General features: G+C 36.1%; 2 protein-coding genes across 2 annotated transcripts; both read left to right on the forward strand.

Annotated features, from left to right (window-relative positions):
• Positions 1–1,249: 1,249 nt before the first annotated feature.
• LOC137387895 (cholinesterase-like) lies at positions 1,250–17,267 on the forward strand. The gene is made up of 10 exons (XM_068074408.1): positions 1,250–1,483; positions 4,226–4,416; positions 5,249–6,146; positions 6,518–6,751; positions 7,220–7,295; positions 7,461–7,617; positions 9,967–10,131; positions 10,543–10,597; positions 15,446–15,636; positions 16,470–17,267. The coding sequence occupies exons 1-10, from the start codon at positions 1,306–1,308 to the stop codon at positions 17,265–17,267; spliced, it is 2,943 nt and encodes a 980-aa protein (XP_067930509.1). The 5' UTR covers positions 1,250–1,305.
• Positions 17,268–22,039: 4,772 nt separating this feature from the next.
• Positions 22,040–24,092, forward strand: LOC137388806 (liver carboxylesterase-like). Its single transcript, XM_068075257.1, has 5 exons — positions 22,040–22,162; positions 22,534–22,767; positions 23,236–23,311; positions 23,476–23,635; positions 24,007–24,092. The coding sequence occupies exons 1-4, from the start codon at positions 22,084–22,086 to the stop codon at positions 23,633–23,635; spliced, it is 549 nt and encodes a 182-aa protein (XP_067931358.1). The 5' UTR covers positions 22,040–22,083; the 3' UTR covers positions 24,007–24,092.
• The last annotated feature ends 219 nt before the right edge of the window (positions 24,093–24,311 follow it).

Here is a 24,311-nt window from a genome sequence, read left to right on the forward strand (position 1 = left end):
ACCCTAGATGCTAGTTGATTAAAATAAAAGCCAAAGAAGCTTTTGCTGATTATTGTCTTCAAATTATGTGCGACTATGAAGTTGAGAGTAGATGACTCCCATATCTTGTGGTCAACAAAGTGAAGTTCTGATCACTGTCTTGGAGGGGTTAAAACTTATATTTTGGAATATATAACTGATAAAGCTAGTTGTGTACAAAATTTGCTTTTCGCTTTTTAACGAATCTGCATCTACATGAAATAGTTTCAGATCAGCTTTTTGCACACAAATGAATATTCCTATATGTCCTCTAATTAATGATAAATACATTATTACATCAAGTCGCTTGTTGCTCCCACACTTTAGAGAGCATGCTTATCCATTTTCGTTATTACTGGCTTACTTATTTTAAAGATGGTTAGGTCTTCAGATGTTTGCAAAAAATTATTAAATGACAAATGCTTCAGTTCCATTTGAAAATTGTTCTCTTTTTGTTATAAAAGTTTGTTTAGAATGAACAGCTTGCGGCTTGCATAACCATTCCAATCTGATGAGTAACTTGATACAAATCGTTCATGCAGAAGCTTTTTGAACTTTTTATTATCACTTGAATGAAATTCTCTATTGATCTTGTCTGCAAAATCTTAGGAAGAAAAGTATTCCAAGATTACATTTTTTTAACCTAACCATATAGAAAAGCCTAAATGCATCAATAAGTAGCATTACTGCTCGTAAAACACTATTTGAAAGAATGTATTATAAGAAAGCATAGTGATGAGCTGGTATTCAACAAAAAAATAAAAAAATCGCACTCTTATCAATCGGCTGGGTTAAGTTCATGCTGGTCACCAATGTTTGTTGTAGCTTTTTATTTTATGAACTCTAATGCTTTATCAGTCTGCAGGTAATTGTACGTAGTTTGTAGGTAAATGAAATGACTGCCTAAATCCTTTCAAATAGAATATAAGTTACTGCAAAACATTACCATTCAGCAGTAAAATGGAAGTCATGCATAAAGAGTATGGCATTTATTGATGTTACATGTATCTTGTGCTTTGACGGTAGCTAGCAAATTTCAGCCCTAGAGCAACATTTATGTATCACCACCGCCCAGACAATTGTCCTATTTGTGGCTCCATCCAAACCATTGTTGCATGCCTTGAGGATTACTGGTGTGTTTAATCCCGTGATATGAGACCTATTTATATAGTGAGATATGCAGTGAAGTAAATCATAATCTCCTAACCACATGAAACTCGCTGTATAACATCAGCACACGTTCATTCACATCGTAGGAGTTGGCACTTGCAGTTTCTCTTTTAGTAGATGTGGTTGTGCGCTACCATGAGAGCCACATATTTTCTCTGTTTCATTATGGTAATGGCTGGTTGGAGTTCTCTAACAACAGTTGAAGCTCAGCAATTGTTTACACAAAACACATCTTTAGGAAGAATTACAGGGATTCAAAACTCTATCAATGGAGATGAATATGTGAAGTTTCTAGGTAAGTTGACACATAACCTCTTACCAATCTGGTTCATAGATATAACAGTGCCTTTTGAGGTACTAAAAAACTTTAATTGAAAGTTAACAATTTGTCTGACACTTTCTATAACAACTTGAATAGTTTTGTGTATATTTAGCATAGATCTAGTTGCTGTACAACATTCAGTTTAAAGTTTGTTAATCGCCTTCGCTTTCACCTCAACTTTTTGTTGTAAACGCTTCTAACCTGCAACAAGGCTGGTGATGGAACAAGTATTTGTGACGAAATTCACTGCTTTTGTCATAAATAGTAGTAAATATGTCTGCTAATGCTTAGTCTGCAAATGCCTTGTACTCCCAAAGTGAAATCAAGTTGTAAAATAATATAAACTATGGTAATAATAAGGATTATTGTAAAAACAAGGCATAGGTCTTTATAACATTGTACAATCAACTGTAAACAGATGTTATTATTAACAATGGACAGTTACCAGTATTATTCAAACCCTTTTATCATATTTCAAGGTACTATCTATTATACCGTAAAACCTCTGTCTCTATTTGAACACCATGGCACTCTATTTTTCAACCCTTCCCCTATAGTGGCTTTCAAATAAAGGGTGGCATTGCATTTTTCAAATAGCTTGTCAGAATTTGGGAAAAATAAAGTTAACTCTCTTATGGGCGAAGCGAATGTCACCTATATGTTGCACTCTCCTTTGGGCGGCGCAATGTTAACTCTTTTGGATGCCTGCTAACTTACCACCTTCTTATTGCAGATCTCTAAAAAAGATATGCATTGGAAAGCTGAGAAATATCTCCACTAGTTGATATCCTTTGCTTGCCTTTAACCGGCGATAATATTATAGCCTATGTCCTACTTTGAAATTTGTTGGAACTTTAAATTTTTCATGTTTTCTAAATCTGGAGGCATTTTTTATTTGATAGCTGTATTTAACAACGTTGCATAAAATCTTCATTGCACTTATTGATATGTTTGATAGTTTGCAAACAAAACTGACATTTTATGAACAATAGAAGAGGAGTTATGATTGTCAATCCATTGTAAGCCGAGTGAAGATAACTTTAAAGATGCTATCAAATAATATGCCATAAATCTGTAAATTTATAAAATATATAATAATAATTTATTAAATGCTACAAATATCAATTTAAGAACAAGTACAATAAATGGTACATAAATGAACTGTACTTATGATACATGCAGAAACAAAAGATTAACATTTTGAAAACAAAAATAATTGTGTCGTTTGCTTGGCGAGTTGCGTTGTGATTGTCGCCTATAATGAAACGAACATCTAAAGTCTGTTCATTACCTTCCACAATGTTTTCTGACCTCACTTCTTCTACCCTGATGAACTAGTCAATGTTAGCATCCAAACAATTTTTAGCAGAGCAAAACTTTTACGTGTTGCATTTCGCACAAATACAGTAGACCCTTCTATAATGTATACCTCCTATAACATAATTTCCAGTTAACGCTAAAAAATTATGTGAAGTTTTTGATTCTTATTATGTAAAAAATTCTATATAGCGTAAAGCGTCAAGTCGGGCGAGTTTCCAAAATCGATTTGAATGTTAGTTTATTTCGCCGCACTTGCTGAAGAAAGAACGCCGTGCGATTAACGTAATGTTTATTATATACATGTATAACTTTCGGGAAACTATAGTTCGTCGTTATAGATCGTTGAATGTGTTGACAAAAAGGCAAATAGGATAGCCGCGCCATTGTTCGTAAATATAAAGGCGATTGGTGCAGGTGTTACTGCGTCGGTCTACCAGTCTTATTGTCACGAGTTGAAGTATCGTCAAAAATTATCTTTATTCTAGCCTTGACCCACTGGATAGTAATAAACGACGAGCAAGTATAACTGTTTTTTGTAGTAAAAATATTTTGTTGTTTTGCTTTATTGTAGACGTACAAAATATTTGTTAGTAGCTTAACTTTGCGGAATAGACTTTGCCATTTAGAAAAACAAGCAAATTGTTGTAAATGAATGTTGAAAATGTGCAATTCCTATCAAGTTGTTGTAAACATGCCGCAATCATGGTCTATAAAACCAGTGAGATTGATCATAAAAAGGAGAAAGTTGTTGATGCAAACCAAAAATTCTGCAGTTACGGTACAACCCACAAATTAAAGGAGTTAAGTATAGTTTTTCCTTTTTGCATGGCCAAAGGAGTAAGTTTGGAAAGATCTTGGAACAGATTAGGTAATTTATAATGTATGTATTTTAATGTTCTTATAACTTAAAATCCCTATAACGTATTGCTTTCAGAGTTTTAACGAAAAGCTTTGAAGTTGGAAAACAGACTTTCTCACGAACAGAAACAACAAAATAATTAATTGTTATTGATGTAACTGAGTCATTATTAGTATGATTTTGTGGACACTTTTTTACTGATCACTTGCTATTGCGAGTTCGTGAAGATCAAAGAATTTCAAAATTGAGGTCACATGGAGGTTTTGTTCAATTGAAGGGTGAAGCTCTATTTTTTAACGTTTCGCTTATAGTGGCTGTTAATAGAGGTGGCGTTCAAATAAAAATGGGGTTCAATTAGAGGTTTTGAGGTATAATCATCCCTCTCTTTTAGAGCATATTTCTTAGTGCTTGGTAATAAATTTAAGAAGCTCAGAAATGGGATGGTCTAGGGTGGCATCAACATACGTTCATGTAATCTCTGCAGTTATGTGGTAGCGGAAAATTTCTAGAATTATTCAACCGATTATCTACTGTAGGTATACCATATGGAACAGGAGACAGACTGACCAAGCCAGTAGCTTATGGAAACTTTATTGAGAATCCATTACTGGCAACTTCATATGGTTCCCCTTGTCCGCAGTTTCTTAACGGAGAGATTGTCGGTAGTGAGGATTGCCTTAAGCTTGATGTATTTACTCCTAAATGTAGACGCCGTTGCGCTCCTAAGGTATATCATAGAACTATCATAGCTGACCTCTGACATGTCATTAGAAATTATTAAGTCATGAAAAATGACCTTAAAAAAGTTCTCACTTGAGAAACATTGCGACTATCCTGTTTTTAACTTATCCAGAGTTGAGTGCATAGCACGCGCATGGAAGTTTGCTTTTTGATAATGAAAAGCCCATTCTAGATGCGGTCACTGATATGTTGTACTTGTGAATTAGGGTTAGCATTGGAATTAGGCAACTTATTTGTTTATTGTAATCACTACATGTTGATAGATTTTTAATTATTTTACAATTATATCTTTGCATACCTCTATAGAAGTGGTTATAGAATAGCAGTCACAGTGCCAACTGGCACTATATTAGTAGACATAGTTACTACTACAGCTAAAATAGTATGTTGTCAACAGTGAGTTTTACGTTCTGCTGCAGAGCTAAAGATAGCAGAGTACTGTTTATCATTGCTAAATTTCAAGCTTTCTTCTGCTCAGAAAGCTCAGTATTCATAAGTTATGCAAAAGATGCAGTTATGTTTATTGGACTGAAGATATTTCCGACACAAATGCTGCCACTAATGGGAAAAAGTTAAACCTAACATAAAAGTAAAATGTATTCTCACATCTGTTTAGGTAACATGGCCATTTGAAAATTTACAGCTGATCAGGGTTTTAATGAACATGAAAAAGGAACTGGCAAAAATTGTAACACTGGAATTAAAACATAATACTTTCACTCCTGGAAGTTTATATTTTTGCTAAAATGTTTCTCATTTTTACTTTTTATATCAAGGCTTCAGCATACAATTATAAGTAAATCTGCTTTTAATTGCAGAGTGTAATGGTATGGATACATGGTGGAGATTTCAAGTATGGCTCTTCTGACATCAACCCTCTTGATGTCTTAGCGGCAGCCAATGATGTTGTGGCTGTTTCATTCAACTACAGGCTTGGTGCTTTTGGGTTTCTAGCGTCGCCTGAAGATGGGCTGCTCGGCAACTACGGTCTCTGGGATCAGCAGCTAGCAATTCAATGGGTCAAGATGAATATTGCAGACTACGGAGGAGACCCAAACAGTATAACCCTTTTTGGAGAATCAGCTGGAGCAAATGCGATAACTTTTCATATGGTTTCTCCATTAACCCCTCCAAACTTGTTTCATCGAGGAATAATGCAAAGCGGTTCTGCGTTTTCAATCCGTATTCAAGATATTCCATTTCGACCTAACTTTGAGTTTGTAAGTGCCACCTTTGGATGTAATGCTACAAATGATGAACTCGCATGTATTCGTGCAATTCCTATGAGTTCTTTTCTTACGATTTCTGAACAACTGCAGTTCTATCCTTCTACAGATGGTGAGCTGATTGTGACAAGTTTTGAAGAAAATCTAGTTCGGTTTATTAGAAATAATCCCTTGCAACATGATAGTACCGGCCTAGGTAACTTTGCCAACTATGACATTCTTACTGGTTGGAATACATTAGAAGGTTTGTCTTTTACGCCGGTGCTAGAACAAGTTAATTTAGCTATAACTGGGCAAGACATATCTGGAGGTGTCTCGGATCTTGTTATTGCTGAAACCATTAATGCTGCTACAAGAGGGTCATACGCGGAGAGCAGAGATCTGATCACTAGACTATATATTCAGCACTATATGAATGATCCGAACCCATTAGTCAGTGATGGCCGCTCAATAGATGATAGAAGAGTGGAAGCCTTTGTTAACATTTTTAGTAAGTATTATTGATTAGCCTGGTTAGTATACAAACTTTTAAACTCTGGTTTAAAAATGAACAAAGTGCTATCTCAATAAACTGCAGCTGATCACGTTGTATTTAAAGATAACCCGCAACAAACAGATGTCATTTTGCCATATGCCCATTCTGGTTCTTAAATAACTCTTTATGCAAAGCCTTTTTTCACTCGATGCTATTTGGTTAAATTGGAAGTTTGCCATGGAATGTCTTAGTTCAAAAGGAATCGAAGGGTAAAGTAGGTAAAAAGCAAATAACAGATGCTCATTCAAAATGTAAGCTTCCTTAGCAATGTTAACTTCTTCAAACAATGCCAATAGCCAGAACATTTTTGGAATATATTTTCACAGGTGACTTTGTCTTCAAAGTTCCTTCCATAACGCACCTTCAGATCCACAGCAAGATAAGCTCCAGACGAACGTATGCTTATGAGTTCGCTTACAACCCACCTGGCTCTGGACCGTATGGTCCAAGGGAACCTGAATGGTTGAATGTAGCCGCTGATCATGGAGATGAGATCCCATTTGTGATTGGAAGTGTTTTGGCACCAGAGAACATCTGTCAACTAACTGGGGTAGAACGCTGTAAGAAATATTGAACTATTTCGTAGGAGCTTTTCAAGGAAGATTCACATTGAATAAGTTGTTAGGGTAACTGCATTCGTCAAGTGAAATACTTCATCGATACATAATGTGCACATTTCAAGAGAGGAGACAAAAATAAAAGCGATAAGTATACTCTCTTATACTCACTTTCATGCTTTTTCTATGCATTAATTGTGTTTGCTTGCATATTATCAACACTCTCATCCCTTTAATGATTTTAACAAGCCTAAATGACTAAGAGTATGGTCTATTTTCAATTGTCCTTTTCCTAGTTTTTACATTTATATACGTATAGCTCTTCATTGCTAGAAATCAATAACTGTCATTTCAAGTTACACTAGATCCCCTCATTAAGTGCTTGTTTGTAAAGCAAAGTGAACGTGGTAGTCTACATTACATAAAATATTTGATCTTAAAACCTATTGCACATATTGGTGTATGGTACAGGTGGGCAGTACAACAGAAGGGAGAAAATACTATCTACAGATATAATGAATCTGTGGACTAGTTTCGCTAAAAGTGGGTGAGTAACAGTTTAAATATTTTGATAATTGATCTCTTCATATACTTACATTGTTCAATTATGATGCGTTTACTACGGCAGTTTAGTAACGTAGCTTCAATTTAGTGAAATGTCATGTTTGAATTTTTTGGTTAGCTTTTAAAATCTTTGACAAAACATTTTCAGACAACTTGACAGAAGACACAAACAGTTTAAATTCCGTGAAGATCAGTCATATATAATTCTGGACATTAACGGGACAAGATCTGATACATACCCTCGCAGCGCTGAACATCGTTTCGCAGCCGATTTAGATGAGATAGCTCTGCAAGCTCGTGGCATATAGGTGAGTCTTTTACAAGGAAGAGTGGTGGTTCAGTTTCTGGAAATAATCTGACTAGCCTGGTCACAGTAAAGCTTCTTAAAAGTTTGGTTCCAAGGAAAAGGGAAGGCCTATAATTGTCACCATAGAATGCTTCCAAAATGTTGGCTCAAATATAATACACAATGTAATTATGATTATGTTTTAAAATGATCTTGCTATCCAAGTTAATTGTAACTAGTAGTAGCTAGTGATATTTATTATTTACATGTCAGTCATGCCTTAGATGTAATCATTATCGATTTATTATCTATTGTTGCAACTAGCTGTTTTCATTTTCAGAGTTTTCTTCTCTTTGTGCTGTAGAGGGAAAAGCTCAATTGTCATGTACATGTATATTGTAGGTGTGCCATTGTCTGGAACCAGTAACAACTATTCTGATTGTAAAGATTACGCAAGGCAAAAAAGATTGTAACGAGCCATCACTTTTTGATACTTGCATCAACATGAAAGTAGCATGATTTGCAAGATGGTGGATCTGTTTACAATGTGTGTTTGTATTCATTCAACCAATTACTCATTAGTTAACCAGGTGATTGTTAAAAATTATCCTGAGTACAATATTTCCATTGAGTCAAAAACTGTGAGTTTATTCCAGCATCTACACATTTTTGATATAAATTTATGTATACTAAAATGTCTCAATAAAACTACATTTACTAAAAATTTTAATGTTTGCTCACACATTTTATACTGGTAACAATTTATCCCACAAAATATGGATATTCAATAAATTTGTTTATAATGTTATTATGTCTTCATGTACTTGTTACTAACCACGATGATTTATAGCCTCTCTTATGTCATCCGTCAGTTCACAGGAAAACTGACTCATTTTTTAGGAAAATTACCGGCAGGAAACTTATAGATCACAACCTGGTACTGTTGATGGTCTCACTTTAAAACAGACTGCGCATTCAAAAGAATCTGTCAATTTGAGCATACTGCCTTGCCAATTTGAGCATAATGCCTTGATCAACATTTCCAAAGCTTTCCAATGAAGCATACATCAATAATACATCAGGCACTGAGCATTTGTATCGCTGAGCTATTTCAAATAATTATATTAAACTGCATTAGCAATTGCTTTGTAGTACAATGATAACGTAATTTTAATGCCTGTATATTTTAAACTGATAATAATATGTAGTTACCGAGGTTTTAAGTGAGCATAGTAGTTGTAAAACCAAAAATATGACATATATTATTGCTAGTTGATAGCATCAGTGTCTCAATTTAGCCTTACAGAACCTAAAGAAAATAATAGCCAAGGATGTTAGATGTATGCTACATTGTGGTGCTGATGCGATAGAATAAATGAACCCACTTTACTGTATACAGAGAATTGCATTTTACCATCATTGTATTCGGATAAAGGTTTAGAACAACTTTACTGGCCCGGTTAACACTTTCAATAATATAATGAGTACATCTCTTCATAAATTCGCTTTGAGGCTGGATTCAAAATTAAGTTAATCATTGAGGAAACATGAAAACTGAGAGATATTACTACGTGTAGTTGTTAGGAAAAAGTGAGCTTCTTTGAAGATATATTCCAACAAAACCTTTTGGAAATTTAAGGGTCAGAAAATAAAAGATGGTCAGTTTTATTAGACAAATATTTTCCATTTAGTATCATGGCCTCTTATGGAAAACTTGCAGACATGGTATAAAACATGTGTGATGTTGAATAGTTAAGAGAAACCATCTTATTGGCAGCTGTCTATATCTTTATGACTATAACATAGTGTAAAGGTTTTGTGCGACCTTCACTTTCCTCCACTAGTACAAAACTCGTGCATGTGTACAATACATATATTTCTGCTTAGTTCATCAAGGTGTACAAAAAAAATCAAGTAACAGGCAATGAACAGGCCCCGAACAGCTCTGCTCTCTACTGCAAATGTTCGTGCTTATATAGCTGCTAAACTCTGCCCTTGTTCTGCTTGGCTAGACCCGGCATGGCTCGGCTCAGTCCAGCTCAGTTTGGTACCGAGTCGGTACAGCTCTGGCTTGGTTGTGGCTTGACTCGGCTTGGCTTGGCTGTACATCGGCTTTGCTTGGCTAAATGTAAGGGGACGTCATCCACCACAATAGGAAAACCTTTGCGTAGTTAAAATTTGTTTTATTGACAGGCTGGCAGTGACGCAAAACAAAAGAAATAGTCTGTTTCGATTGTAGTGACTTATAGGACTAAAAATCCTGAACAATTTTGTGATGTTTAATAAGCAATAGTTAGACAGGCACTAGTTGTTAATGATGATAACATGAAGATGAAACTTAGGGTTGTGTGCATATGACAAATATCAGGTTCGTATGAGTAGGGAGAATGTCTATGCTCAGTATCTTGGCTCAGTAATGACTCAGTATCTTGGCTCAGTAATGACTCAGTATCTTGGCTCAGTAATGACTCAGTATCTTGGCTCAGTAATGACTCAGTATCTTGGCTCAGTAATGACTCAGTATCTTGGCTCAGTAATGACTCAGTATCTTGTACAATTTTTAGCTCCGCTCTTTTGCTATTTAGTTAAATGCTGCCAATTTCAATTAAAACACTTTACATCACGCGATCATCTTAGATACACTCCAATGGTTTTTGTACAATTAATTCACTGTGACGATTTGATTAAATTTACACTATAGGCCTTTGAATGCTCTACAGATTTACCTGCATGTTAATATATGTACGTGCATACATATATGTACAACATAAGGACATGTACATGCAAATATATGTACACTTTTTGCCAGCCCAGACAAACGAGCTTTATATGAATAAATAGCAATGCCTAATTTAGGGATAATCATAGGTTTTGAACCGCGGATGTTCTCTGTATGGCTATAGAACTAGTTATAGAAGCAAGGATGTTCTCCATATGACTATAGAACCCATTACAGAAGCAAGGATGTTCTCCGTATGACTATAGAACTAGTTATAGAGGTAAGAGTGTTCTCCATATGAATATCGAATGAATTATAAAAGCAAGGTTGTTCTCTATATGACTATAGAACTAGTTATAGAAGCAAGAATGTTCTCCATATGACTATAGAAACAATTATAAAAGCAAGGAGTAACCCATATGACTATAGAACCCATTACAGAAGCAAGGATGTTCTCCGTATGACTACAGAACTAGTTATAGAGGTAAGAGTGTTCTCCATATGAATATCGAATGAATTATAAAAGCAAGGTTGTTCTCTATATGACTATAGAACTAGTTATAGAAGCAAGAATGTTCTCCATATGACTATAGAAACAATTATAGAAGCAAAGTTGTTCTCCATATGACTATAGAACAAATTATAGAAGCAAGGGTGTTCTTTATATGACTATAGAACAAATTTTTAAAAGCAATAGGTGTTCTCCATATGACTATAATTATAACCAGTTATAGAAGTTTTTATGTGATAAGAGGAGTAGTTTAAGCAAAGGTGTTTTCCAATATAGATAATATTATAGCCTATGTCCTGCTTTACCATTTGTTGAAACTTAAAATTTTTTATTTTTTTAAATTTGGAGGCATTTTTTGTTTGATAACTGTATTTAACAATGTTGCATAGACTCTTCATTGCACTTATTGATATGTTTGATAGTTTGCAACCAAAACTGACTTTTTATGAACAATAGAAAAGAAGTTATGACCGTCGATCCTTTTTATGCCGAGGGAAGATAACTTTAAAGATGCTATCAAATAATATGCCATAAATCTGTAAATTTATAAAATATATAATATTAATCTGTTAAATGCTACAAATATCAATTTAAGAACAAGTACAATAAATGGTACATAAATGAACCGTACTTATGATACATGCAGAAACAAAAGATTAACATTTTGAAAACAAAAATATTTGTGTCGTTTGCTTCGCGAGTTGCGTTGTGATTGTCGCTTATAATGAAACGAACATCTAAAGGCTGTTCATTACCTTCCACAATGTTTTCTGACCTCACTTCTTCTGCACTGATGAACTAGTCAATGTTAGCATCCAAACAATTTTTAGCAGAGCAAAACTTTTACGTGTTGCATTTCGCACAAATACAGTAGACCCTTCTATAATGTATACCTCCTATAACGTAATTTCCAGTTACCGCTAAAAAATTATGTGAAGTTTTGGATTCTTATTATGTAAAAAATTCTATATGGCGTAAAGCGTCAAGTCGGGCGAGTTTCCAAAATCGATTTGAATGTTAGTTTATTCCGCTGTTCTTGCTGAAGAAAGAACGCCATGCGATTAACGTAATATTCCCACGACCACATGAGCGGAGCGAAAGTGTGGGAGTTTTTATGATAAATGCATGTGCACACAACTTACGAAAATTATTCATCAACAATGAGACGAACCCTCAACAAGAAATTTCATCAAAAAATTTAAGCATCGGAATTTAAAGTCGTTAAAGTATAATAACGATACAAAACACATTTAAACCTATTTAAATATGTTACCAAGTCTTTGTAAACCTACGATAATATCTTAAAACTTACCCATCTAATCGGATTATACACAAATAGACAGATTAATTTGAACGAAAATTGCCACAAAAAGCTTGAAAAGCTCGGTTTAATAAAAGTTAAGACCGAAAATTAAAACGCCAATAAAGCCGTGCGACCGATTGTAGAACTATTTAGCAGTGCGCATTTCACGAGAAAACCGTGCTCATTTCATCAGTCTATGGCATTTTTTACTTTATTATCGAATTTATTCGAAGGTTTCTGTAATAAACGTAGACCGTTTGAGGCGTAGACCGATTTACAGGTACAAAATTGTGGTACACAGTTTATCAGCCTGTGTTTTTTGTCCAATCACCGAAGGTTTCATTATTTGAAACGTTAGCCGAAATTCTTTACAACTTATGTACAAGCTAGGGCCGAACTACAACGCCCCTTCATGACTAGAACCTTTTTTATTTTGCTACAGTTTTATACACGTGAATGCTCTTATTCGCTTTCTGTTAAAGATCGCTTATCAAAACCATTCTACATTCAACGCAACCAACTTTCAAACTGTGTATAGTACACAGTAGCTTGCCCTTTTACTTCTAATTTTGCATTTCAGAGTTATAATAAACATATTTCTTTATTGTTGTTGAATTACATACATTACAGTAAATTAGGCCTACAGCTTTATAACACTTTTATAACAGCTTTTATTTTGCTGCAGTTTGCAGAAATCTTCGAGACGCATGAACGCTCATAGGTTTTCTATTATTGCTGTATTACTATATTAACAATATTGGTTATTTTAATAATATCAGTGCATTTTACTTATAATATTGGCCAACATTGCATTTCTCCTATTGCAAGGGAGAGATATAAACATGTAATATTTTCCTTTCATTGTTGTTGTTTGTCATGACCAAACACTTTTTAAATAAATTTTCTAAAAACCTATATAAATACCACAACTTGTCGATATTGCTACCTATGACGTTTTGAAATGTAAACAACATTGTGTATTGTTTTTCTATTATTACTATATTAATAAAATTGATTATTCTAAGAATATCAGTGCATTTTACTTCTAATATTGGCCAATATTGCATTTCTCCTATTGCAGGGGGAAAATATAAACATCTTTTCCATTCATTATTGCTTATTGTTGTATATAATAACACCCACACCCAGTACATTACAGCTACCATTGCAGCTATCCTATTGCACTGCAGAGCCATTTGATTGCTAATATTGCATTTCTCAACCATCAGTACCCTTTATTTTTTTGCCAATATCTCTGGCCATCTCTTTGGTCGTGGGCTGTATGACAGTGGAATTTCTAGTTATTATATACTAGAAATCCCACTGTCATACAGCCCACGACCAAAGTGATATTGGAAAAAAGAAAGGGTACTGATGGTTGAGAAATGCAATATTAGCAGTCAAACAGGATAACTGTAATGGTAGCTGTAATATACTGGGTGTTATTATATACAACAAATAGCAATAATGAAAGGAAAAGATTATATGTTTATATCTCTCCTCCTGCAAAAAAAGAAATGTAATATTGGCCAATATTAGAAGGAAAATGCACTGATATTATTAGAATAACCAATATTATTTATATAGTAATAATAAAAAACCAATGCACTATTTTGTTTACATTTCACAATGGCATAGCTAACAATATCACAAAGTTGTGATATTTATATAGATTTTTAGAAAATCTGTACTACGTAGTCATTGTCCTGTAGTCATCCAAACTTATAATTAATTATTGCAATAATCTCATTAGAACCGTTAGAAAAAATATCATCGCCATACTATTACTTACACTGCGTTAGATTTTTAGAAAGTCTGTACTACGTAGTCATTGTTCTGTAGTCATCCAAACTTATAATTAATTATTGTAATAATCTCATAAGAAACGTTAAAAAATATCATCGTCATTTGCTTTACTTATACTGCGTTGGACATCAGTTAGAATGGGAAAGTATTCAAATGTGTCGGCAAATGAAAATGAAAAAATTGAAATCGGCAAAAATGAAACGATTTCTGTACTCCTATGTTAATTGCCAAAACCTTCGGCAATTCGACAATGCTATAGACTGGTGAAAAGTGCACGTTATTTTTTCGTGAAATGCGCAAGACTTCATCGTTCTGTTATCTGTCCCTCGGCGTTTCAATTTTCGGTCTTAACTTTTATTAAACCAAGCTTTTCAAGTGTTTTGTGGCGTTTTTCGTTGAAATTAATCTGTCTATTTGTGTATAATCCGATCAGATGGGTAAGTTTTAAGATAATACCGACGGTTTACAAAGACTTGGTAACATATTTAAATAGGTTTAAATGTGTTTTGTATCGTTATTATACTTTAACGACTTTACATAACGATGCTTAAATTTGTTGATGAAATTTCTAGCCAAGGGTTTGTCTCATTGTTGATGAATAATTTTCGTAAGTTGTGTGCACATGCATTTATCATAAAAACTCCCACACTTCGCTCCGCTCATTTGCTCGTGGGATAACTTTCGAGAAACTATAGTTTGTCGTTATAGATCGTTGAATGTGTTAACAAAAAGGCAAATAGGATAGCTGCGCCATTGTTCGTAAATATAAAGGCGATTGGTGCAGGTGTTACTGCGTCGGTCTACCAGTATTATTGTCACGAGTTGAAGTCTCGTCGAAAATTATCTTTATTTTAGCCTTGACCCACTGACTTGACCCACAAAATATTTTGGCTGCATGCACTCTAAGCACAGCTTTTAGCCTAAAACTATTTGTTCATATACCATGGAAAGTGTAAACATTTTCACGAAGTATCGAGATTGCCGTTAAACAAGGAACTACTATTAACCTGACCCAGTTATTAATTATTCATATGGTATTGCTTTCAGAGTTTTAACGAAAAGCTTTGAAGTTGGAAAACAGACTTTCTCACGAACAGAAACAACAAAACAATTAATTGTTATTGATGTAACTGAGTCATTATTAGTATGATTTTGTGGACACTTTTTTACTGATCACTTCCTATTGCGAGTTCGTGAAGATCAAATAATTTCAAAATTGAGGTCACATGGAGGATTTGTTCAATTGAAGGGTGAAGCTCTATTTTTTAACGTTTCACTTATAGTGGCTGTTAATAGAGGTGGCGTTCAAACAAAAATGGGGTTCAATTAGAGGTTTTGAGGTATAATTATCCCTCTCTTTTAGAGCATATTTCTTAGTGCTTGGTAATAAATTTAAGAAGCTCAGAAATGGGATGGTCTAGGGTGGCATCAACATACTTTCATGTAATCTTCGCAGTTATGTGGTAGCGGAAAATTTCCAGGATTATTCAACCGATTATCTTCTGTAGGTATACCATATGGAACAGGAGACAGACTGACCAAGCCAGCAGCTTATGGAAACTTTATTGAGAATCCATTACTGGCAACTTCATATGGTTCTCCTTGTCCGCAGTTTCTTAACGGAGAGATTGTCGGTAGTGAGGATTGCCTTAAGCTTGATGTATTTACTTCTAATTGTAGACGTCGTTGTGCTCCCAAGGTATATCATAGAACTATCATAGCTAACCTCAGACATGTCATTAGAAATTATTAAATCATGAAAAATGGCCGTAAAAAAAGTTCTCACTTGAGAAACCTTGCGACTATCCTGTTTCTAACTTACCCAGAGTTGAGTGCATAGCACGCGTATGGAAGTTTGCTTTTTGATGATGCAAAGCCCATTTTAGATGCGGTCACTGATATGTTGTACTTGTGAATTAGGGTTAGCATTGGAATTAGGCAACTTATTTGTTTATTGTAATCACTACATGTTGATAGATTTTTAATTATTTTACAATTATATCTTTGCATACCTCTATAGAAGTGGTTATAGAATAGCAGTCACAGTGCCAACTAGCACTATATTAGTAGACATAGTTACTACTACAGCTAAAATAGTATGTTGTCAATAGTGAGCTTTACGTTCTGCTGCAGAGCTAAAGATAGCAGAGTACTGTTTATCATTGCTAAATTTCAAGCTTTCTTCTGCTCAGAAAGCTCAGTATTCATAAGTTATGCAAAAGATGCAGTTATGTTTATTGGACTGAAGATATTTCCGACACAAATGCTGCCACTAATGGGAAAAAGTTAAACCTAACATAAAAGTAAAATGTATTCTCACATCTGTTTAGGTAACATGGCCATTTGAAAATTTACAGCTGATCAGGGTTTTAATGAACATGAAAAAGGAACTGGCAAAAATTGTAACACTGGAATTAAAACATAATACTTTCACTCCTGGAAGTTTATATTTTTGCTAAAATGTTTCTCATTTTTACTTTTTATATCAAGGCTTCAGCATACAATTATAAGTAAATCTGCTTTTAATTGCAGAGTGTAACGGTATGGATACATGGTGGAACTTTCAAGTATGGCTCTTCTGACATCTACCCTCTTGATGTCTTAGCGGCAGCCAATGATGTTGTTGCTGTTTCATTCAACTACAGGCTTGGTGCTTTTGGGTTTCTAGCGTCGCCTGAAGATGGGCTGCTCGGCAACTACGGTCTCTGGGATCAGCAGCTAGCAATTCAATGGGTCAAAAATAATATTGCAGACTACGGAGGAGACCCAAACAGTATAACCCTTTTTGGAGAATCAGCTGGAGCAAACGCCATAACTTTTCATATGGTTTCTCCATTAACCCCTCCAAACTTGTTCCATCAAGGAATAATGCAAATCGGTTCTGCGTTTTCAATCCGTATTCAAGATATTCCATTTCGACCTAACTTTGAGTTTGTAAGCGCCACCTTTGGATGTAATGCTACAAGTGATGAACTCACATGTATTCGTGCAATTCCAATGAGTTCTTTTCTTACGATTTCTGAACAACTGCAGTTCTATCCTTCTACAGATGGTGAGCTGATTGTGACAGGTTTTGAAGAAAATCTAGTTCGGTTTACTAGAAATAATCACTTGCAACATGATAGTACCGGTCTAGGTAACTTTGCCAACTATGACATTCTTACTGGTTGGAATACATTAGAAGGTTTGCTTTTTACGCCGGTGCTAGAACAAGTTAATTTAGCTATAACTGGGCAAGACATATCTGGAGGTGTCTCAGATCTTGTTATTGCTGAAACCATTAATGCTGCTACAAGAGGGTCTGTTATGTTTCTGCACAGAAGCAATTAAATAGAGTATTAAATTAAAGAAATGGTTTATTGCACACTCCAGAGACAACTGATTTGATAACAGAAAACCCAAGTATTTATATGTTTGGTCATAGAAAAGCTTTGTAAAAAGCTACAAGCATTATTAATAGCTATAATGAGACAGTACTATATAATATTAGCTTGTATAAAGCTTTAGCTAAAAAGCATAATGTTTGTTGGCAAAGTACCAATAATACTTGGCACTTGCACGACACCTCCTCACTAAGCTAAAGGTTCTTTCTGGTTCTCTTAGACCTTCGGGGTTTGTCTCTGCTATACTCATCTCCATCAGGTAGACGAGGGTTGCGTGGTCTTCTTCTAGACGGAGGTTGCTCTGTTACAGTTGTAGGGGCTGGTAGTTGCAGTTTTGTCTCCTCTGTTATATCAGGTTTATCTCCAGGGTCTTGATCTTCTTCTGTTGAGTATCTTGGTCTGAGTTGTTCAACATGTCTTCTCCAAGTAGGTCCCTTTGGTACCACTTTGACATTGAGACTACGAGTTCCATATATCTTAGTAACAATGGCTGGAACCCATCTAGGTTGTCTGTTGCGTCTAGGTCCATGATACAAGGCATAGCATGGTGCTCCAAGATTGTAGCTGTGTATCTTGCTAACTGTCTTTTCTGCCGATCGGTTGACTTCTCTGGATTGATGAAACTGTGCTATGTGTGCGGGTGATGGCAATAGGGTGTCAATCTTGCATCTCATCTGTCTTCCATTCAGCAGCTGACTGGGAGAGTATCCTGTAGGAAGTGGTGTCCTTCTATAGTGCATCAGGAACTGTTGTAGTGCAGATTTAGGTGAGAGTGACGATTTCTTCATGGCTTGTTTGAAGGATTGTACTAGTCTTTCAGCTGCGCCATTTGTAGCTGGATGGTAGGGTGCTCCAGTGAGGTGAACAATGCTTCTCTCTTGACACCACTGCTGAAACTCTCCTGAGGTGAAGCTGGTAGCATTGTCCGTGACTATGGTGTGAGGGTATCCAAAGTGTGCGAATATCTCCTCTAAGATGTCTGTGGTAGCTCTGGTAGAAGTAGATGACGTCCTGTGTATGCATGGATACTTTGAGTAGGCATCTATCATCACTAGCCATTGGCTGCCCATGAAGTTCACTGCATGATCTAAGTGAAGACGACTCCATGGCTTCTCAGGTAGCATCCAGGGATGTATAGGATACTTCTGTGGAAGCTTCTGGTGTTCAGCACAGGCAGTGCACTGTCGGCTTGTCTCCTCTATATCAGAGTCAATGCGAGGCCAATAGACAGCAGTTCGAGCTAGCTTCTTCATTCTTTCCATTCCAAAGTGTCCAAGGTGAAGGATCTTTAATACTTCCTGTTGTAACTTGACAGGAATGACTACTCTGTTGCCATATAGTAGACAACCTTCAGTGATAGAAAGTGAATCTGAGATCTTGTGGAAGAGTGACAGCTGAGTCTCCTTCATCTCTTTGTTACCAGGCCATCCTTCTGCTGTGTAGCGCATTACTGTGGCTAGTGTTGGGTCTTTCTTTGTCTCCTTTGCTAGAACATTGTAGTCTGTAGAGTTGAGCTGTTGTCCAATAGTGTGAATAGTGCATACTGTATCAACATCATCCTCATCTTCTCTTGCATCAAACTCTTTATCAGGTCCAACTGGCAGTCTTGAGAGGACATCTGCATTTTGATGATGCTGGGTAGATCTGTATTCTATGGTGTAGTCATACTGATTTAGTACCAGTGCCCATCTTGCTAGTCTGTTGGCTGCTAGAGCTGGAACTCCTTTGGTAGGTCCTAGAAGTGTGAGAAGAGGTCTGTGGTCAGTTACCAAGATAAACCGTCGACCATACAGGTACTGGTGATACTTCTTTAGAGCAAATATGATTGAGAGAGCTTCTTTTTGTATTTGTCCATATTTCCTCTGTGTGCTGGTCAGTGTTTTTGAAACATTGGCTATTGGTCTCTCACTTCCATCAGGATAACGATGAAATAGTACAGCTCCCAGTCCAGTTTCTGAAGCATCACATGAGATTCCAATGTCAAGATCTGGGTTGAAGTGTGCTAAGACACTATCAGTTGATAGCATATCTTTCAGTTTGTTGAAGCTCTTTTCTTGTTCAGTGCCCCACTTCCAGGTCTCTCCTTTGCGTGTCAGTTTGTGCAATGGTCCTGTGATTTGTGACAGATTGGGTATGAACTTGCTGTAGAATTGTGTAGCTCCTAAGAAAGATCTTAGCTGAGTTAAGTCTGTTGGGACTGGCATCTGTTGTACTGCATCTGCCTTCTTTCCTTTAGTGATTCCCTTTGAAGTGAGTTTGTGTCCCAGATACTCTACTGTAGGTTGAGCAAAACAGCACTTGTCTTTTCTACATCTGAGCCCTCTTTCTTCTAATCTTTGAAGAAGTCGACGTAAGTTTTGTAGATGGCTCTCTGCATTGGCTCCACTCACTAGTATATCATCTAGGTATACTGCTACTCCTGGGAGGTCTTGTGTCAGTTGCTCCATGATTTCTTGAAAATACCCTGGTGCTGAGCTTATGCCAAAGGGCAACCTCTTCTGTAGTAGTACTCCTCGGTGTGTTGATAGTGCTAGTCGTCGTTGACTTTCTGGTGCCAACAATATTTGATTGTAGGCATCTGCTAAATCAATCTTTGTGTAGCAATAGCCTCCACCTAGTTTTTTGATTAGATCTTCTGGTAGTGGGATAGGTTTCCTATGTGTTTCTAGCTGATTATTGATAGTCTTGGAGTAGTCTCCACATACTCTGATCTTCCCTGCAGCTTGACCTGTTGTAGATTTGCGTACAGGTACAACTGGTGTTCCATACTGGTTGAATTGAGTTGGTTCCCATATGCCTTTAGCTACACCTGCTTCGTATGCTTGGTTGAGCTCTTCTGTCAAGGCAATAGGAACTGGTCTGGGTCGGCAGAAGACTGGCTTTGTTGAAGGTTTGAAGTTTATCTCTAGTTCAAAGTTCTTGAGACATCCTAGCTCGTCTTTGAATATTTCTGGAAATTCTTTGCACATCTCCTTACACTTGATTTGTAACCTCCCATCTGGCTGGTTCTCTGTGATTGTTGATACAAGGTTCTGTTGTAGCTTGTCATCAATAGAGATGCCTAGTTGCTGTATAGCAGTTCTTCCTAGTAGGTTGAGATCTTGTACAGCACTAATCACAAATGGTAGTCTGACTTCTTTCTGTGCATCCAATTGGGCAGTTAGCTCACATCTGCCAAGCGTCTCTATGAGATGTCCTGAGGCTGATTTGTAGTTAACTGTAGTAGGTTTTAGGTTTGGCTTTCCTAGCTTCTACCATATTGATTTACAGATGAAGTTGTCACATGCTCCAGTGTCCAGTTCAATTGTGAAGTTGTCTCCCTCCAGTTTGATGTTTTCAGCAAGTTTCACCATCTTGGTTGATGTGCATTCTATCATCTTTACTGGTTTTTCTGCTGCAGATGATTTCTTTTTCTTGCATGCTCTTTCTATGTGACCTTGTTTAGAACAAAAGTTGCAGGTGGCTGCTTTGAATCTGCAGTCATCCGCTGTATGGTTAGTTCGGTCACATCTGTAGCATAGCTTTCCTTCCTTCTGCTTGTCAGGTGTAGAGTTGTTTTTCTGGATTGGTTTGTATCTTGATTTCTGTTGAGCAACCTTGTTGACTTTAGACGAGTTTCCATAAACTGTCTCTTTGGCAACTTTAGCTGCTTCTTCTGTTTCCTGTGCTACCTGTATAGCTTTGTTGAAGTTGAGTTCATTGTCCTTGACCTTGAAGAGAGATTTGAGAACTGCTTCATTGTTTACAGAGCAGATAAATCTTGTTCTGAGAGCCTCATCTAATGGATCTGTAATGTCTATGAAGGCACATGTAGTTGCATCTTGACGAATTCTGGCAGCTAACTCTTGAATAGTTTCTCCAGGTTTCCTCTGCATGTCACTCCAATACTTGTAACGCTCTCTAACAATGAAGCGCTTAGGGTCATACTGGTCTTTGAGAAATTCCAGTATTTCATCCATGTCGAGGTCGTTGATCTGCTTGGGTGTTGAAAGCTGAGCTGCCATATTACTAAGCTGCTTGTAGAGTGTAGGCTGTTGGTTGGTGAGAAAAGTGCCAGCAATCTTGTCTTGATGAATAGAATTTGCTGCAATGAATGTGTTGAATCTGTCTATGTAATCTGTTAGTAGCTCTGCTGTTGGGTCAAAACCTGGGAAGGCTGGAACAGCGGTTGCAGCTGTTTCTTGTTTCCGTTGTAGGTTTTGTAGTAGTAGCTCCATCAGTTTCTTATTCTCCTCCATTCTTTCATCTTGCTGACGTCTGTATTCCTCTTGTTGCTGCTTGAACTCTTCTCTGTATTCCTCTTGCTGCTGTCTCTGGTCCTCCTGCTGCTTCTGCATTAGCTTGATCAGGTCTGCTACTTCTGTCATTGTAATGGTGCAATTTTGAAAATCTGAACAAAACTCTTTGTAACTGTTCAAAAGAGAAATCCTTGTCGCCAATTGGCTTCTGTTATGTTTCTGCACAGAAGCAATTAAATAGAGTATTAAATTAAAGAAATGGTTTATTGCCCACTCCAGAGACAACTGATTTGATAACAGAAAACCCAAGTATTTATATGTTTGGTCATAGAAAAGCTTTGTAAAAAGCTACAAGCATTATTAATAGCTATAATGAGACAGTACAATATAATATTAGCTTGTATAAAGCTTTAGCTAAAAAGCATAATGTTTGTTGGCAAAGTACCAATAATACTTGGCACTTGCATGACAGGGTCATACGCGGAGAGCAGAGATTTGATCACTAGACTATATATTCAGCACTATATGAATGATCCAAACCCATTAGTCAGTGATGGCCGCTCAATAGATGATCGAAGAGTGGAAGCCTTCGTTAACATTTTTAGTAAGTATTATTGATTAGCCTGGTTAGTATACAAACTTTAAAACTCTGGTTTAAAACTGAACAAAGTGCTATCTCAATAAACTGCAGCTGATCACGTTGTATTTCAAGATAACCCGCAACAAACAGATGTCATTTTGCCATATGCCCATTCTGGTTCTTAAATAACTCTTTATGCAAAGCCTTTTTTCACTCGATGCTATTTGGTTAAATTGGAAGTTTGCCATGGAATGTCTTAGTTCAAAAGGAATCAAAGGGTAAAGTAGGTAAAAAGCAAATAACAGATGCTCATTCAAAATGTAAGCCTCATTAACAATGTTAATTTCTTCAAACAATGCCAATAGCCAGAACATTCTGGGAATACATTTTCACAGGTGACTTAGTCTTCAAAGTTCCTTCCATAACACACCTTCAGATCCACAGCAAGATAAGCTCCAGACGAACGTATGCTTATGAGTTCGCTTACAACCCACCTGGCTCTGGACCGTATGGTCCAAGGGAACCTGAATGGTTGAATGTAGCCGCTGATCATGGAGATGAGATCCCATTTGTGATTGGAAGTGTTTTGGCACAAGAGAACATCTGCCAACTAACTGGGGTAGAACGCTGTAAGAAATATTGAACTATTTCGTAGGAGCTTTTCAAGGAAGATTCACATTGAATAAGTTGTTAGGGTAACTGCATTCGTCAAGTGAAATACTTCATCGATACATAATGTGCACATTTCAAGAGAGGAGACAAAAATAAAAGCGATAAATAAACTCTCTTATACACACTTTCATGCTTTTTCTATGCATTAATTGTGTTTGCTTGCATATTATCAACACTCTCATCCCTTTATTGATTTTTACAAACCTAATTGACTAATAGTATAGTCTATTTTCAATTGTCCTTTTCCTAGTATTTACATTTATATATGTATAGCTCTTTATTGCAGGAAATCGATAATTTCCATTTCAAGTTAGATCCTTTCATTAAGTGCTTGTTTGTAAAGCAAAGCAAACATGGTGGTCTACATTACATAAAATAGTTGATCTTAGCACTTGTTGCACATAACTCTATGATGTATGGTACAGGTGGGCAGTACAACAGAAGGGAGAAGTTACTATCTACAGATATAATGAATCTGTGGACTAGTTTCGCTAAAAGTGGGTGAGTAACAGTTTAAAATTTTGATAATTGATTTCTCCATATACTTACATTGTTTAATTATGATGCGTTTACTACGGCAGTTCAGTAACGTAGCTTCAATTTAGTGAAATTTCATGTTTGAATTTTTTGGTTAGCTTTTAAAATCTTTGACAAAACATTTTCAGAAAACTTGACAGAAGACACAAACAGTTTGAATTTCGTGGAGATCAGTCATATATAATTCTGGACATTAACGGGACAAGATCTGATACATACCTTCGCAGCGCTGAACATCGTTTCGCAGCTGATTTAGATGAGATAGCTCTGCAAGCTCGTGGCATTTAGGTGAGTCTTTTACAAGGAAGAGTGGTGATTTAGTTTCTGGAAATAATCTGACTAGCCTGGCCGCAGTAAAGCTTCTTAAAAGTTTGGCTCCAAGGAAAAGGGAAGACCTATAATGGTCACCACGGAATGCTTCCAAAATGTTAAAAAATATAATACACAATGTAATTAAGATTATGTTTGAAATGACCTTGCTATCCAAGTTAATTGTAACTGGTAGTAGCTAGTGTTATTTATTTTTCACATGTCATTCATGCCTTAGATCTAATCATTATCGATTCATTATCTATTGTTGCAATTAGCTGTTTTCATTTTCAGAGTTTTCTTCTCTTTGTGCTATAGAGGGAAGAGCTCAATTGTCATGTATATTGTAGGTGTGCCATTGTCTGGAAACAGTAACAACTATTCTGATTGTGAAGATTGCATAAGGCAAAAATGATTGTAACGAGCCATCCCTTTTATATACTTGCATCAACATGGAAGTAGTATGATTTGAAAGATGGTTGATCTGTTTACAATGTGTGTTTGTATTCATTCATCCAATTACTCACTAGTTATATAACCAGGTGATTGTTTAAAATTATCTTGAGTACAATATTTCCATTGAGTCAAAAACTGTGAGTTTATTCTAGCATCTACACATTTTTGATACAAAGTTATGTATACTAAAATGTCTTAA

The sequence above is a fragment of the Watersipora subatra genome, chromosome 2, assembly GCF_963576615.1.
Source record: "Watersipora subatra chromosome 2, tzWatSuba1.1, whole genome shotgun sequence".
NCBI lineage: Eukaryota > Metazoa > Bryozoa > Gymnolaemata > Cheilostomatida > Watersiporidae > Watersipora > Watersipora subatra.

Coding starts and splice junctions, on each gene's coding strand:
- LOC137387895 (XM_068074408.1), top strand. CDS start 1,306: ATGTGGTTGTGCGCTACCATGAGAGCCACATATTTTCTCTGTTTCATT. Junction 10,598..15,445: donor CTATAGAACTAGTTATAGAG/GTAAGAGTGTTC, acceptor TATCTTCTGTAG/GTATACCATATGGAACAGGA. Junction 15,637..16,469: donor GACGTCGTTGTGCTCCCAAG/GTATATCATAGA, acceptor TTTTAATTGCAG/AGTGTAACGGTATGGATACA.
- LOC137388806 (XM_068075257.1), top strand. CDS start 22,084: ATGAATGATCCAAACCCATTAGTCAGTGATGGCCGCTCAATAGATGAT. Junction 22,163..22,533: donor AGCCTTCGTTAACATTTTTA/GTAAGTATTATT, acceptor ACATTTTCACAG/GTGACTTAGTCTTCAAAGTT. Junction 22,768..23,235: donor ACTAACTGGGGTAGAACGCT/GTAAGAAATATT, acceptor TGTATGGTACAG/GTGGGCAGTACAACAGAAGG.